This window comes from Sapajus apella, unplaced genomic scaffold (genome assembly GCF_009761245.1).
Source record: "Sapajus apella isolate SASKATOON/1434 unplaced genomic scaffold, GSC_monkey_1.0 scaffold86, whole genome shotgun sequence".
NCBI classification, from domain to species: Eukaryota; Metazoa; Chordata; class Mammalia; order Primates; family Cebidae; genus Sapajus; species Sapajus apella.
The window spans coordinates 1,686,533-1,704,060 of NW_022437026.1; the positions used below are offsets into that span (position 1 = coordinate 1,686,533).

Below are 17,528 nucleotides of genomic sequence, written 5' to 3' on the forward strand. Positions count from 1 at the left end.
TGCAGGTACTGCCACCTACCTAGTATGACCATTTCAATCATTTGGGTACTGAAGACATGACCATTGATTTGGTGGATCCAGTAGACCTGCTGTGAGCTAGACGTGTACCAAAATTCCATTTATTCTTTGGTGCCCACATGCCCCAATGCCATGATGAAGCTTCAGGTTTTCTGGTATCAGTGTCAGCTTAGACCCTGCATCCAGCAATCGTTAAAATGCCCAGGTCTTTCCTTTTCCCCAGTATACAGTTACTTGAATAAATGGCTATAGGCCCTTTGGAGGATGGGGGGAATCAACCATGAACATCTACCCTGTGATGTCTCAGGGTCTTACCTCCTGGGAGTTCTACCCTCTTCTTTAGGTAATAGTCTCGGGGACTTATAAAACTGACTTGGGCCTGGAAAATGAGTCAGAGATTGTGATTTTGCATGGGATGCAGCCCTCAGCCTCTTTTCCGTCTTTGACTTACCTTTTATTGTTTAGGCTATACTCTGTTGACTACCCATCTACCTTGCTGTGAGAAATGTCATGTTCTGTAAACCATCTCTGTATCACTGGCTGTGAAATCCCTTTTTATGTTTTTTATTTTTATTTTTTTTGAGGCAGAGTCACACTGTTGCCCAGGCTGGAATGCGGTGGCGCAGTCTCGGCTCACTGCAGCCTCCACCTCCCGGGTTTAAGCAATTCTTCTGTCTCAGCCCCCTGAGCAGCTGGAATTACAGGCACATGCCACCACACCTAGCCAATTTTTGTATTTTTCGTAGAGAACCCTCAAAGTGCTGGGATTGCAGGCGTGAGCCACCACACCCAGCCTGAAAACCCTTTTCAGCATTTGCCTCCTTGGTCCAGTCCAGACCTAAGCTATTTCAGGTTGGGTTCTCTGGGAAACAGACTGTACCGTGGAGATTTGCTTGCAGGAATTTTATTGGGAAGTAAGGCAACTTAAACTGGGATTCAGTTGCAGCAGGCCTCAGCCAACACCACAGGGGTCTCTGAAGCTGGGATGGCTCTTCAAAGATATTCTGAACTGAGGCAAAGGGATTGGACTTTTGTGTCACCCTCATTGACCAGGCACTGGATATGAGCTGTCCCCAAGGAATGAGAGGCATAAACTTGGGTGAGGCAGTTCCCTTGGCTGGAGATCCAACTACAAGCTGTCAGCAGACAGCATTCCTGGCAGGTGGCAGAATGAGCCCATAAGCCAAGAAAAAGAAGATCTGAGCAGTGCCCCTCAGCAGCCACTACAGTTCCCTTTTAGAATCAGCACAAAATGTCCTGGCCTCTTCTCTCTGAATGGAAATACCTGATGTTTTACAAAGTAGAGCTAAAGTCAAGATACATCCTATTCAGTTTTAATTTGAGGTTACTATTTTAATTTGAGGTTTAATTTTAATTTGAGGTTACTATTTAAAAAAAAAAAAAGAAGGGAGATCCTTTAAACAGAAAGGGTTACTTACTTGGGACATATAATAATGTGTGCTTGCTTTCTATGAGAATTGCAGGGAACTAGAAGACAAGAAAAAGATCCAGAATCTCTTGGCTCTTGTGGGAACAGACGCTGGAGAAGTGACCTATTTTTGTAAGGAGCCTCCTCACAAAGTAAGTAATCCTTGGTGGAACATGGTGAGTGTGGCTGTACAAATCACAGGCTAGGGCCCATCATCAGAAGAACTTTAGCATTTGCTAGAGAAGGCAGATGGAGAATTAGCCATCATAGTGCCATGTTTGCCTGAGTTTTAAAAGCCTTTTTGTTCGAAGACCTTGGGAAGTAGCATTGTTTACCCTGTTTCACTGTTTAGAAACCTGAAGCCCAGAGGGGTGGCTGTTTTAGTTGAGATAGAGAGAAAAGCAGGAGCAGACTGTGTGTGGGAGACAGTTTTGGTACTTAAGTTGCTTTTTAAATCTTTGTTATGCTGATTGCAAATGTAATCCATTAAAAATAAACACAGAGTATAGTAATCTATCATATGAAAATGGCAGGTTCTCATAATCCTGTACCACAGAGATAATTCATTATTAATAGTTTGATGTATATACTTCCGTCTCTTTTTCCATTCCTATAGAAATAGTTATGTGTCTATGTATCCTTTTTTTTTCACTTATATGAACAGTTTCTGAGCATTTTTATACATATCTATATATGTATATATCCATTTCCTAAAGGTCTTTGGTCAAGAGCTGCTTTTTTTGTTGTTGTTGTTGTTTTGAGACAAAGTCTCGCTCTGTTACACAGGTTGGAGTGCAATGCACAATCTTGGCTCACTGCAACCTCCGCCCCCAGGCTCAAGCAGTCCTTTCACCCCAGCCCAAGCAGCTGTGACTACAGGTGTGCACCACCATGCCCAGCTAATTTTTGTATTTTTTGTAGAGATAGGGTTTTACCATGTTTCCCAGGCTGGTCTCAAAACTCCTGAGCTCAAGCAGTCTGCCCACCTTGCCCTCCCAAAGTGCGGGGATCACAGGCATAAACCACCACAACCACCAAAGAGCCGCTTTTTAAGAAAATTAAAAAAAAATTTTTTTTAGACCTGAGGTCTTGCTCTGTTGCCCAGGGTAGACTCACACTTCTGGGCTTAAGCACCGTCCTTCCACCTGCAGTCGTGCATCACTGTGCCCCAAGCTATTTTTGTTTTTGTTTTTAATCATGTATTACTAAATAGCATTCCAATTTTATTTAGGTATTTATTTTATTTTTTGAATCTTCAGCTTTCAAACAAGGTCTTACTTACTCTGTTGCCCAGGCTGGAGAGCAGTGGAGTGATCATAGCTCACTGCAGCCTTGAGCTCCTGGGCTCAAGCGATCCTCCCACCTCAGCCTCCTGAGTAGTGGGGACCACAGGCACATGCCACCACACCCAGCTAACTTTAAGTTTATATCATCAACACAGGGTTTTATCCAATTTGTTACTTTGCCTGTGTGGCCTTTCATATGCATGGCATCCTTATATAATATCAATTTTGACAAATTTAACTTAGAGTGTTCGATCTGCAGAACTAAGGCTGAAAAGTAAAATATTACATTTATAGGAAGGCTACTTCTATACCAGTTTTTGCTTCTTCAGGTCACCATTCTCCAAAAGACTATCCAGGCTGTGGGTCAATGTGAGCAGAATGAATCTTCAGCTTTCAAAGCAGGTAACAACAGTATAACCTGTTAGAAATTCTCATTGATGCAGAATTGAAAATCACAGTGCAGGCTGGGCATGGTGTCTCACACCTGTAATCCCAGCACTTTGGGAGGCTGAAGAGGGCAGATCACCTGAGGTCGGGAGTTTGAGACCAGCCTAGCCAACATGTTGAAACCCCATCTCTACTAAAAATACAAAAAAATTAGCCGGTGTGTTCACAGGTGCCTGTAATCCCAGCTACTTTGGAGGCTGAGGCAGGAGAATTGCTTGAACCTGGTAGGCAGAGGTTGCAGTGAGCGGAGATCACACTATTGCACAACAGAGCAATTCTTTTTTTTTTTTTTTTTTTTTTTTTTTGAGGTGGAGTCTTGCTCGTTGCCAGGCTGGAGTACAGTGGCATAATCTCAGCTTACTGCAACCTCCGCCTCCCAGGCTCAAGAAATTCCCCTGCCTCAGCCTCCTGAGTAGCTGGGACTACAGGTGGTGCTACCACGCCCGGGTAATTTGTGTTTTTTTGTTTTGTTTTGTTTTTCTTTTGTTTTGTTTTGTTTTGTTTTTTGAGACAGAGTTTCGCTCTTGTTACCCAGGCTGGAGTGCAATGGCACGATCTCGGCTCACCGCAACCTCCGCCTCCTGGGTTCAGGCAATTCTCCTGCCTCAGCCTCCTGAGTAGCTGGGATTACAGGCACGCGCCACCATGCCCAGCTGATTTTTTGTATTTTTAGTAGAGACGGGGTTTCACCGTGTTGACCAGGATGGTCTCGATCTCTTGACCTCGTGATCCACCCGCCTCGGCCTCCCAAAGTGCTGGGATTACAGGTGTGAGCCACCGCGCCCGGCCTTCTTTTGTATTTTAGTAGAGACGTGGTTTCACCATGTTGGCCAGGATGGTCTGGATCTCCTGACCTTATGATCTGCCCACCTTGGCCTCCGAAAATGCTGGGATTACAGGCATGAGCTACCACACCTGGCCAACTGTGTCTCAAAAAAGAAAAAAGAAAAAATCACAATGGAGACAACTGGAAATGTTTTCTTACTATACAGTGATAATTGACATTCATGATGATGCCTTTGGTGATCTAATGTCTTAATGAGCTTTTCGAATCACCCAAGAAATTAAATTTTGCTCAGTTCAAATTTTAGTGTTCCTTATTTTTAAAATAACTTTGTCTTTTGAAAATTGTGTGATGTGTCATAACCAAAATGTTTAAGTTTTGTTTTTCTTATTCTGTTTGTTGATTGATTGATTGGTTGATTGAGACAGACAGGCTCTGCCACCCAGCATGGAGTGCAGTGGTACAATTATGGTTTACTGTAACCTTGAACTCCTGGACTCAAGTGACCCTCCCACCTCAGCCTCCTGAGTAACTGGGATGATAGGCATGTGCCACCACCCGTGGCTAATTTATTTTATTTTGTGTAGAGGGGGTTCTCACTCTGTCACTCAAGCTGGCCTTGAACTCCTGGCCTCAAGTGATTGTCCTGCTTTGTCCTCCCAAAGCACTGGTATTATAGGCATGAGCCATAGCACCTGGCCTTATTCTGATTAAATAGAATTTTATTAAGAAATAGACACAAGGCCGGGCGCAGTGGCTGACGCCTGTAATCCCAGCACTTTGGGAGGCCGAGGTGGGTGGATCACAAGGTCAAGAGATCGAGACCATCCTGGTCAACATGATGAAACCCCATCTCTACTAAAAATACAAAAAATTAGCTGGGCATAGTGGCGCGTGCCTGTAATCCCAGCTACTCAGGAGGCTGAGGCAGGAGAATTGCCTGAACCCAGGAGGCGGAGGTTGCGGTGAGCCGAGATCGCGCCATTGCACTTCAGCCTGGGTAACAAGAGCGAAACTCCGTCTCAAAAAAAAAAAAAAAAAAAAAAGAAATAGACACAACTATTTTAGTGGTTTATTCTAAGGAAAATTTAGTGGTTGATTGTGCCAGAAGATGAATATGATTATTTAGGTGACATCCTGCAGAGTTCCCCAACATGGGCAGTTTTGGTTATGAGCAAGGTGGGTCTCAGAGGTGATCGGTGATCAGATGGTGATGAAGTTCTAGATGCATTGTGACAAGCTCTAGAGAGTAGCATGCAGTCCCATAACTTGTACCAGCATCCCCAGCATCTGGCATTCCATGTTTCTGCTCCTGTGGCCTCCGTGGCGCAACAAGCTAGTGGTTTACTTGGACCTCTGCCTCATCTTTCTTCTTTTGCATTTCAGTCTGCAAATTTTTTCTTCCTCCACTTGGCCTTCATGGCGCAGAGGTTTCCCAAAAAAATGGCGCTTAGGCCGAGAGAAAACTAGAGATTCCTATTAGAAAAGTTAAGCCCTGTGGTTACAACGTTTCCCTCTTTCCTCCTTTCCTTCCCTTACAGGTAAATGAATCTGAACTCCTCTGCATGGGAAATGCTGATATTTCAATAGCAGACAGAAAAGCTGGGTAAAATCTTGATTGATTTTGTTTTCTATTTTAGATCCTAAAATAAGCAAAAGAAGACCATCAAGAGAGAGAGAAGAAAGTTCTGGGCATTATCAAAGAGACATACAGACGCTGATCCTACAGGTAAAGAATGTATTTTGGCAGACCAAGATGGCTTTTATCCACAAGTTGAACTTTATATAACATACCTTTAGTATCATGTGGTAAGTATCTCACTGCACACAGGTTACATTTAAGCATCATGTGATTAAGAAAATTGAGGTTGTTCCTAATTTCCAAGAGCTTATATTTAAAAACCATCCTTTTCTATTGGAACATTCTAAAAGCGCTACTCTGAACCTTTAATTCAATATGCTAAGCCCCACCCACCAAAACCATTATAAAGTAAGAATTCACTGGCCTAGGGGTATACAGAGAGTTGCAGAAGGAAGCTTGTCTATGCTGATATATCAACATTTGGTGGTACATTCATTTATTTAGTGCATGAGTTCTAAAGTCTAGGAAAGTAATGAACTATTAACCTCCTGGTTATTATGTGTCATTTGGAACCGTGATTTTTCATCTAATTGTACTAAAGTTTCTGTTCTCATTAGGGTAAGTCTATTGATTTAAATGACAGTTTGTACCTTTGGCCAGTGTCTCCATGTAAGTCATGACAGCCAGACACAGAGAAGGAAATTACATTATATTCATTTTGCTCTACTTGGGGAAACCAAAAACTAAGAAAAGAGTCATTCGGTTTCTGTGCAGCTAGGGTGTCTTAAAAGGGAAGCAGTCAAGGGAGACAGCAAAAAGGCAAAAATCATAGGGTCAAGGAAATTGAATTTTGTAGCTTTGTTTGTGTAATGTTGATGCTAGGTTTTGTGTGGACAAAGAATCTACTCTTGTGTAGCCTATCCCCATTTATAAGACAGTAAGAGGAGGTGGGGCAAGGTGGCTCATGCCTGTAATCCCAGCACTTTGGGAGGCTGAGGCAGGTGGATCACAAGGTCAGAAGATCAAGACCATTCTGGCCAACATGGTGAAATCCCATCTCTACTGGAAATACAAAAATTAGCTGGATGTGGCAGCACATGCCTGTAATCCCAGCTACTCAGGAGGCTGAGGCAGGAGAATTGCTTGAACCAGGGAATCAGAGGTTGCAGTGAGCCAAGATCGTGCCACTGCACTCCAGGCTGGTGACAGAGCAAGTCTCGGTCTCAAAAAAAGAAAAAAGACATTAAGAGGAATTGGGCTGGGCATGGTAATGCCTATAATCTCAGCACTTTGGGAGGCCAAGGAGAGATGATTGCTTGAGCCCAAAAGTTTGAGACCAGCCTGGACAACATAGTAAGACCCCATCTCTACAACCCGAGACCAGCCTGGACAACATAGTGAGACCCCCATCTCTACAAAAAATAAAAATAAAATTAGCTGGGTGTGGTGGTACACACCTGTAGTCCTGGAGGCTGAGGCAGGGAGGACTGCTTGAGCCCAGGAGATTGAGGCTGCAGTGAGCTATGATCATGCCACTGCACTCCAGCCTGGGTGACAGAGCGAGACCTTGTCTCAAAACAAAGAAGAGGATTAGAATTGAGACTCTTTGTTTGTGTTTGTTTTTTAATTTTTTTGGAGAAAGGCTCACTTTTCCTAGAGGTATGAAGTACTATAAGTGGAAGTAGGGCTGGATTTCTCACACTTTTTGGCCTGTCTAGGTGGAAGCACTGCAGGCTCAGCTGGGAGAACAGACCAAACTTTCTCGAGAACAAATGGAAGGGCTCATGGAGGATAGACGGATTCGCCTCGAGGAAATACAAGTTCAGCACCAGAGAAATCAGGACAAAATCAAAGAACTAACCAGAAAGTGAGTGTCTAAGAAAGCTGTGCCAAACAGGTGTTTTATTTTTCTGAGTGGCTTGAAAGTTAACATTTTGTACTTGAGCAACAGCGGGTCATAGAACTGAAGGGAACCTTGAAAAAATTGTCTTCCTCAGAAACACCTGCCTCTAGGTAGAAGAGTGTCTCATTTTTCTAGGCATGCTGTTGAAGAGCTGATGAGTTTTTCACGTACTCCTTTAAATCCATTTTAGTGTTTTAGCTTGCTTCTGGTGGTTAAGAAGTTCTTCGGCTGGGTGCAGTGGCTCACGCTTAGGCGACAGAATGAGACCTTGTCTCAAAAAAAAAAAAGTGTTATTTTATCCACTGATGTACTGTCTGACTCAATGTACTAGGGCCCTTTTCTTTTGTTTGCCCCTTCATGAATATGGAAAAGATGAGTCTGCCAGTGCTTTTTTCTAGAGACGTGTCATCATTTTTGTCTTCTAAGAAATTTTGGACCCAAGAAAGGCAGGATTATATTTTTTTCAAACAGATTGATTTGGTGTAGTGTATTCTTAGTTATCAAAATACTCAAAAAGCTTTGGGATTTTGAATTGGTAAATATCTATGATGTGTGAAACAGCATGATACATACTGTACAATCTCAGTCTCATAAAATTGGATGTTGTGTCTACACACACGCAAGACTTAGAACGTCCTATAAACTTTACAGTTTACAAACTGTAAAGTGCCTCTGATTGTGGATGACTTTATTATTTGTTTCTTATGTATTTCAGTTTCCTATAATGTACATACTTTTTAAAAATTATTAGGCTGGGCGTGGTGGCTCACACCTGTAATCTTAGTACTTTGGGACGCTGAGGCGGGAGGATCATGTGGTCAGGAGTTCAAGACCAGCCTGGCCAACATGGTGAAACCCTGTCTCTACTAAAGATGCAAAAAGTTAGCTAGGTGTGGTGGCGTGCGCCTGTAATCCCAGCTACACAGGAGGCTGAGGCAGAATCTCCTGAACCCAGAAGGCAGAGGTTGCAGTGATCCAAGATTGCACCATTGCACTCCAGCCTGGGGGACAGGGCAAGATTCCACCTCAAAAAAAAAAAAAAAAAAAATCTAAACGAATAAAAGCAAGAAATGGCAAACTCTGTTCTCATGGTTTTTGTTCCTGACCTGCTTGTCTATCTTTACTTTTCTGCAGTCTGATTTCATTCCCACCATTTTATTAAGCATGCCCTTTCTGGGATCATCATTGACCTCTTAACATTTTTTTTTTTTTTTTTTTTGGAGACCAAGTCTCACTCAGTTGCCCAGGATGGAGTGCAGTGATGCCGTCCTGGCTCACTGCAACCTCCACCTCCCGAGTTCAAGCAATTCTCCTGCCTCAGCCTCCCAAGTAGCTTGCATTACAGGGGCACGCCACCACGCTCCACTAATTTTGTATATCTAGTAGAGATGGGGTTTCACCATGTTAGCCAGTCTGGTCTCGAACTCCCAACCTCTGGTGATCCACCTGCGTCGGCTTCCCAAAGTTCTGGGATTACAGGCATGAGCCACTGCGCCCGGCAGTCCTGTTAACTTCTGAGACCAGTTATATCTCTGTTCAGTCCTTATTATACTTAGTATCTTCCTGCATATTTGCCATCACTGATCAGCCCCTCCTTGAAATTCATTTTTCTTGATTTCTGCAGCACCTGTCTTTCTTGGTTTTTCTACCTGTCTAACCACTTCACCCTTTTGTCTGGTTCTAGTGGCCAGACCTATGCCATAAGGACATCCTCAGTTGAATGTGTTTGAGCCTGTCATATTTACCATTACTAAAACCACACTGTTTGTCTCTTCCAACAAATACCCACATCCCCATCTCAAACCTACTACTTTTTTTCGTTTAGTTTCATGGCATCACACGTATTCAGTTTCCCAAGCTTGAAACCACAAGATCATCTTCAACTCTTAAACTTATTCCTTAATCCAAACCCTATGGACTGTAAGCCTAAAAACCCTCCTAAGTCCATTCTCTGCTCTCTCATTGTTTTATTTTGTTTTTTCCAGTAAAGACAGGGTCTGTTGCCCAGAGTATGAGTGTGGTGGCGTGATCATAGCTCATTGCAGCCTTGGACTTCTAGGCTTATGCAATCCTCCCGCCTCAGCCCTCCAAGTAGCTAAGATTACAGGTGCATGCCACCAGACCTGGCTTATTTTTATTATTTTTTGTAGAGATGGGGTCTCGCTCTGTTGCTCAGGCTAGTCTCAAACTCCTGGCTTCAAGCAATCCTCTCACCTCAGCCTCCTGAAGCACTGGCATTACAGGCATGAGCCACTATGCCCAGCCCTGCATTCTTATTCTTACTACATTAATTCAAGCTTTGTTCCTTTGTTTAATTGTTGCAGTAGTCTCCCTGTTCTTCCTATCTCTGATCCTTTGTATTCTTATAGTCCTCCTGACTACTATGATTAGTTCCTCTGTTAGGAATTATCAACTGCTTAAAAATATTTGATAGTCTCCATTTACCTTATGATTTAAGTCCTGATACCTTAGCATCAATTTTTAGGGACATCATCCTCTGACATCAAATAAACCTTCAGCCTCAGCTCCTCCCCTGTTGCTGTAGTTCGTCTTGTGCTTCAGCCAGACTAATTATAATAACTATTGCTTATGGGACACTTGTTGTTTGGCAGCACCTTCCGTCACCTCCTTCTTTGACGACTTCTCTAGGCCAACTTAAGTTCTTCCTCTCCGTATTCCCATGTTTAGCATGCCTCTGTGGTGACACTTATCACCATGTATTGTAATGCTGCCTTTGTTCCCAGAGTCTTGCTGGGTGGCCTCTGCCCTGCTCTCTGCACAATAGGCACACAGTAAATGTTTGTTGAATACTTAACAGTCCTTATGAAATTGTACCTTACCATCGCTTTTGTGCATTAAACATCCTACATTTTAAAATATTTCTCATATTACATTCTTCATTCTTATATCATTTTCTTACTGTCTTGCCAAACTTTTCTGGTGTCTATTTCTCCATTGTCAAGTGCGGTGATTAAAATTGGACATGATATTCAAATTAGGATCTCTGAAAATTGCAGAGTAGAAAATGTCTTCTGGCTCTTATAAGCTATGTTTCTTTTCTTTTCTGTTTTTTTCTTTTTTTTTTTTTTTTTTTTTTTGAGACAGAGTCTCGCTCTGTTGCCCAGGCTGGAGTGCAGTGGCGCGATTTCGGCTCACTGCAACCTCTGCCTCCCAGGTTCAAGCAATTCTTCTGCCTCAGCCTCCCAAGTAGCTGGGATTACAGGCACCCGCAACCACGCCCAGCTGATTTTTGTGTTTTTAGTATAGACAGGGTTTCACCATGTTGACCAGGCTGGTCTTGAACTCCTGACCTCAGGCGATCTGCCCACCTCAGCCTCCCAAAGTGCTGGGATTACAGGCGTGAGCCACCACACCTGGCCTGCTATGGTTCTTTTAACATAGTATAATGTGTTTGCATTTGGCCAGTATTTCTCCATCTTCATTTTTATTTTTAGTATTTTTGCACTTAAGTATAGCATGTTGACTTTTCATTGGGTTTTTGTTTCTAAGGGACAGATATTTTTAAATTGTCACAGTAATTTGTAATTTTTTATCTGTTTTCCAGAATATCAATAACTTTCCTTGTTTAGCATTATCTTCACATCTGAGCACGTGATTGGTTCCTTCCATTAGATAGATCTTCCTAAGAATGGCATGAAATCCAAGGCCATTAATGACTGCCCTTTGGGTGTCACTTTCAAGCTACTTGTATTTTAACAACCCCATACTTTCCCGGTTTGTAATTGAGAACATAATGTAAGACAGAATAAAATAGCTCATTCAAAGTGAGGGAGATCCATGTGGTAACTGAATCAATCAATCTCTCTTTATACACATGCATACATACCTGACTGCATATATTCATCTTGTGACATTTACTCTACTGTGTGCTTGGCACTATGCTATCATTTTCCTCTTATCTGTTACTCATGAAAATAACTAAATGGATCTGACATTATTTGTTCAATAGAAAACTACAGCAATTGCTTCATGATATTTAATACTCTTGCAAGCAGTTAGATCATTCGGTATAGTATGTTTCTAGGTGTTGATGTTAAACTGATGAGTTGCTAACTTCCAGGGATATTGTTTTTTAGAGACAGAAACATTGTCTATCCCCAAATCTCAGGAAATAGTCATCAAGAATCTGTTTACTGCCTGTGTATGTCTAGTAGTTAGTATTATCCTTGACAATTTCATGGCATTGGGGCAAAAATAAGTGATAAATAAGGTATATGCTTTCACTCAGGCTGGGAAAAAAGTGCATGTTGACAGTTGAAATATGACAGATGAGCAAGTGTTGGATTATAAGACAAGGGAACATTAACACTGTTATGGAATTTCAGAGAATGGAGAAACTAAAATAGGCTAAAGTTGTTGAAAATGACTTCATATAGGAAGTTGATTTTTTAAAAAGGAAGCTGGGTGCAGTGGGTCACACTTGTAATCCCAGCATTTTGGGAGACTGAGGTGAGAGGATTGTCTGAGCCCAGGAGTTTCAGACCAGACCAGCCTAGGCAACATAGCAAGACCCTGTCTCCTTACACACAAACATTTTTTTAATGAGCTGGCACACCCCCTGGGAGGTGGTCGCAGCTGCTTAGGAAGCTGAGACAAGGATTGCTTGAGCCCAGGGGGTCGGGGCTGCTGTGAGCCGTGATTGTGCCACTGCACTTCAACCTAGGTGACAGAGCAAGACCCTGTCTCAAAAAAAAAAATGTTATTTTTAAAATAAAAAAGGATAAGATTTTGATACAGGCAGTTCTACGTGGAGCACAACATACACAAAGCAAAGCTGTTTTTGATACTTTGGAATTTGTGTTGATTTGTCAGAAACCATGATTTAGTTCTTCCTTGTATTATTCCTAGGAATGGTCCATACTCATGCAGCCTATGTGTAAATATCCCTGTGGTCCTTCTAATCATATAACCTGAAATTAGCACTCAGGAAAATACCTGTAAAGAGCAGTCTATGAACCAGTGAGCATGGGTAGACACATTATACTTTGCCCAGTAAAACATGTAAGATTGCCAGTGATCAGATTTTTAAAACTGCTATTATTTTACAAAATTTATATATTATACAATTTTAAAATAACCACTCTCTTCCATTTTGGAATAATCCTTGCTTTCAAGTGTGCTGTGTGTGCATCCCCGTGTCTGCATTTATACTTTCTTTCCTAGTCTTCACCATACCCAAGAACTGCTCTATGAGAGCACCAAAGATTTTCTGCAACTCAGATCTGAAAACCAAAATAAAGAGAAGTCATGGATGCTTGAAAAAGATCATTTGATGTCAAAGATTAAGCAATATAGGGTGCAGTGTAAGAAGAAAGAAGATAAAATTGGAAAAGTGTTGCCTGTTATGCATGAGAGTCATCATGCCCAAAGTGAATATATTAAGGTAATGTCCTTATGTCTTAAAGAAGTTATTTATTTTTCTGGAAGAGTTGAAGGAATTCCAAATAACCTACAATTTGTAATAAGATCCATTCAGTCCAGGAAGCTCTTGTAGCAGCTACAAGAGCTTCCTCAAGAACTAGGTTTCAAAGAACATCTGATCGTTACAGTGTTTAAGGATTTAAAATATTAGACTTGTTGATTGATTCATTCAATAAATATTTATTGCACTCCTGTTATGGGTTAGGCTCCAGAGTTACAGTACTAAATAATCTAAACAAGGTCTGCCCTCATGGTGTTTATACTTTAATGGGTGAGAAAAAAACAGAAACATTAACAAATAACTAAGAAATTATAGATTAGGCCGGGCATCATGACTAATACCTGTAATCCTAGAACTTTGGGAGGCTAAGGTGGGTGGGTCACCTGAGGTTAGGAGTTCGAGACCAGCCTGACCAACATGGTGTGAAACCCTGTCTCCACTGAAAATACAAAAATTAGCTAGGTGTGGTGGCAGGTTCCTGTAATCTAGCTACTTGGAAGGCTGAGGCAGGAGAATCACTTGAACCCAGGAGGCAGAGTTTGTAGTGAGCCGAGATCATGCCATTGCATTCTACCTTGGACAATAGAGTGAGACTGTGTCTCAAAAAAAAAAAAAAAAGACTTTGGGAAGCTGAGGCGGGTGGATCAGTCAGGCATGGTAGTGGGCACCTATAATCCCAGCTACTTGGGAGGCTGAGGCAGGAGAATCTCTTAAACCAGGGAGGCAAAGGTTGCAGTGAGCCAAGATTGCCCACTGTACTCCAGCCTGGGTGACAGAGCAAGCCTCTGTTTCAAAAAAAAAAAAAGTGGTATTCAGGGAATAAAAGAATTACATGAACACTATATGAAGTTGCTGGAAGTCAATTGTATTAACAGAAGGAACGCACAGGGACACTCTCTTATATCTAGTGTTTTTGTTCAGACCTGGAAAATGGGACTATACAGACATTGAGGAAGGGCATTCCTGGCAGAGGGAAAAGCAAATTTTTTTTTTTTTTTTTTTTTTTTTTTTGAGACGGAGTTTTGCTCTTGTTACCCAGGCTGGAGTGCAATGGCATGATCTTGGCTCACTGCAACCTCCGCCTCCCGGGTTCAGGCAATTCTCCTGCCTCAGCCTCCTGAGTTGCTGGGATTACAGGCACGCGCCACCATGCCCAGCTAATTTTTTGTATTTTTAGTAGAGACAGGGTTTCACCATGTTGACCGGGATGGTCTCGATCTCTTCACCTCGTGATCCACCCACCTCGGCCTCCCACAGTGCTGGGATTACAGGCTTGACCCACCGCGCCCGGCCGGGAAAAGCAAATTTATAGGCCTGGAGTATGTTCAAAGAAATGAAAGGCTGGTGTCATGGTTGTAGAGGAATAGGTAAGGAGGAAGTGGTATGCTCTTTAAGAAGGCAGGGTCAGCAGCAGCCCATCGTGGAGGGCCTTGTGCATCATGGTACGAAGTGTGAATTTAGCTCTCAGAAGTGTTATGCCCTTGAAGGATTGTGTGAAAAAAGTAACCTGGGCCAGGTGTGGCGGCTCCCGCCTGTAATCCCAGCACTTTGGGGGCCGAGGCGGGCGGATCACAAGGTTAGGAATTTAAGACCAGTCTGGCCAACATAGTGAAACCCTGCCTCTACTAAAAATACAAAAATTAGCTGGGCATGGTGATGCACACCTGTAGTCCCAGCTACTCAGGAGGCTGAGGCAGGAGAATCGCTTGAACCTGGGAGGCAGGGGTTGTGGTGAGCCATAGTAGCGCCACTGCACTCTAGCCTTGGCAACAGAATGAGACTCCATCTCAAAAAAAAAAAAAAAAAAAAAGGTAACATGATCTGATTTGAGTTTTTAAAAGATCATTTTAACTGCTCAATAGAGCATGTATAATAAGTGTTGTTGCTGTTCATATTTCTTCCTTTTTAAAGAAGAACTTTAGAAATGTAGCCCAAAACATATATTGTAATGTCTGTCTTGGGACAGCTTCTGAGCTCCATTGTCTGACTCTTTTCAGAGCCAAAAATATTTGTTTGAATTTCTACTGTGTACATTTTAGAATAAGGGCTTAAGAGACTAGTCTAGAAGTAGGAGATTTTCAGATGTTCCTCAAAGCTCCTGTCATCTGGTTCCTTAACTCATTTTGTACCTTTGGAAATCTCTTGTTTTCTTTCTTTCTTTATCTAAGTGCTATTTGAATTACCTAAATTGTAGAACTGATTATTAATGGTTTTTGTTGCTTTGACTTGCAGTCCCTAAAAGACAAGTTAGTACAAGAGAAAAAGCTGTCCAATATGTATCAAGAGCAGTGCATTTCCTTAGAAGAAGAACTTGCCCGAATTCGTGAGGAAGAGGGAATGAGGAGAGAGATCTTCAAGGTACAAAATTGTCTGCCACTTATAATGGAGTAGGAAGTGCAGATGGCTTGGGAAAACGCTTCTGTCACCTTCATAAGTGCCTTCCCATTCCCCGTATTTAGGATCGCACTAACAAGTTGGGGAAGCGTTTGCAGATAATGACAAAACGCTATGAAGCATTGGAGCAGCGACGTATCTTGGAAGTAGAAGGCTTTAAGACAGATATTAAGGTTCTCCGACAGAAACTGAAAGACTTGGAGCAAATATTGTATAAGGTAACTGATTATCCTGAATTGCCACAAGGGAGAAAAGAGGTGGAAGTGAGGGAACATTGGGTCACGAGGGTTCCTTAAAAGAAGGATGTGCTGTTTCCCTGCTGGTAGACACTAACAGATCACCAACTTTAAGCCTTGCTGAAAATTAGTTCAACAAGTACATGCTAGAGAGAAAATAAAAAATACCCTGAAATCATTAAATGACTCCGTCATGAATACTTCCACGTAAGCTAAACTTAACAGAAATTGTCATCCCTCCTAATTCAAGAAGTAGATTAAAGAATCATGTCTGTTTTACAGTTGGGGAAGTGAGTAATTGAGTGATAGAGTAATTTTTTCCAGCAGACACAATGTTTTAGAATACAAGTTGCCTCAAGAGCCTTCTTAATGAGATTTAGCCAGTTAGCCTGTGTTCCAGGCAAGGTTAGTTACAAAAAGAGGAGATGCCTGCTTTGATTCTTTGACAAATTTACCAGTAGTGTTGCTTATTCTGGTCTCTTACTCCTCCTCCATTATTCATTGATCTCTATTTCAAGGCTCCTTTATTGTATGGGAAGGAGTTTCACTAGAATTCTGCCTTAATTCTACATTTTCTCTCTTTAGTTAGCCACTGAACAAACTAAGGATGGAATTCATCTTATGTACTCAAGATCTCATAAAAAAGGAGCCAGCATAGCTGTCTTTTTGACTGATATCTCTGCCCATTTCTTCTTTTTTTTTTTGTCAAATCCCTAGGTAACGGTTAATGCCCTGGCAAATCAGGATCTCGCCATTCTGTGTGAAGTCCGTGACAGCAATAGACGGGCACATAAGATACAAGGAGAATTGAAGAATCTTAAGTCCAAAGTGTTTGGTCTGGAGAATGAACTTAGAGTCTGTTGATGTCTACTTTTGGAAATGGCCCCCATTTGGAAGAGGTGTGCTTCTTTCAACCTGAGGACAAGGTCATCTGCTGCCAGAAAATGTAGACCTGAGTTGACTAGAGTGGTGGTATTCATTATTATAAAGACAGGGTGAAGAATCAGGGACCACTGGGAAAGCTTTTCTTGCATACTGAGCTTGCTTTATCATTTTTGCTGTCCTTTTAACATTTGTGAGGAGTGGGGGCCTGGTGCCAAATGACTGAGAAGCTTTCATTATTTATCTCATCTGTATTGACAGGTTTTTGGGTTTTTTTAGAAGACAGTGATGATGAAAGCTTAGGAAGAAGGTATTTTGCAATGAGCTTGGCTGAGTGTCTGTGGGAAGAACACTTTCCCTAAAGAGAGAGAAGCACCCACGGAGGCTGCCTTTCTCCTGAGCTCAGGGAGAAGTCAGCACATCACAACTTGTCACATTGGAGTAGGCGCTCATTCTATTTCACCTTCCGTTCTGTGCGGAACCTCAATCACATTTTTGGGCAATTTCATGGTGTTTCACCAGAGGGCACTAGAGACTCTACTTGAACAAAATGTCCATCTGGATAAACAAAGGAGACACTTTGACAAGGGTAAATGAAACTGAAATGATCCTTATATGGAAAGTTTGATACTTTATCAGTAACATGGCCTTTTTAAAAATGATGTATCTATTTTAAATTAACTATTTTCGATAAAATATTTCATTCAAAAGATTCTATTTGAGTTTTCTGTAACTACTTCTCAATGCTATGTTCATGCTTTGTTAATGACTCAGGCAGCTCAGTCTACTCTCTTGTTCTATGGCCTCTGCTGTACAAGTTTGGTTTTTGTTTTTTGTTTGTTTGTTTGTTTTGAGATAGAGTTTCGCTCTTGTTGCCCAGGCTGGAGTGCAATGGTGCAATCTTGGCTCACAGCAAACTCTGCCTCCCAGGTCAAGTGATTCTCCTACCTCAGTCTCCCAAGTAGCTGGAATTACAGGCACTCACCACCATGCCCACCTAATTTTTTTTTTTTTTTTAGTAAAGACAGGGTTTCACCATGTTGGTCAAGCTGGTCTTGTACACCTGACCTCAGGTGATCCACCCGCCTCGGCCTCCTCTCTAATTCCAAAAATTAGAGAATTTG

At 42.0% G+C, this 17,528-nt stretch overlaps 1 protein-coding gene across 8 annotated transcripts in view; it reads left to right on the forward strand.

Annotated features, from left to right (window-relative positions):
- The window catches only part of CCDC77 (coiled-coil domain containing 77), a 40,517-nt gene extending 23,400 nt beyond the window's left edge, over positions 1 to 17,117 (forward strand). For 6 of the 8 annotated variants that reach the window (XM_032254410.1, XM_032254406.1, XM_032254407.1 and 3 more), the window contains 8 exons: positions 1,503 to 1,599; positions 3,063 to 3,135; positions 5,605 to 5,693; positions 7,265 to 7,413; positions 12,634 to 12,853; positions 15,125 to 15,250; positions 15,352 to 15,504; positions 16,240 to 17,114. In XM_032254410.1, coding sequence (XP_032110301.1) covers positions 1,503 to 1,599; positions 3,063 to 3,135; positions 5,605 to 5,693; positions 7,265 to 7,413; positions 12,634 to 12,853; positions 15,125 to 15,250; positions 15,352 to 15,504; positions 16,240 to 16,386 — 1,054 coding nt within the window. In that variant the 3' untranslated portion in view covers positions 16,387 to 17,114. Of the gene's footprint in view, positions 1 to 1,502; positions 1,600 to 3,062; positions 3,136 to 5,604; positions 5,694 to 7,264; positions 7,414 to 12,633; positions 12,854 to 15,124; positions 15,251 to 15,351; positions 15,505 to 16,239 lie in introns of all 8 variants that reach the window. The other 2 variants (XM_032254405.1, XM_032254403.1) reach the window with 2 other exon arrangements.
- Positions 17,118 to 17,528: the final 411 nt, after the last annotated feature.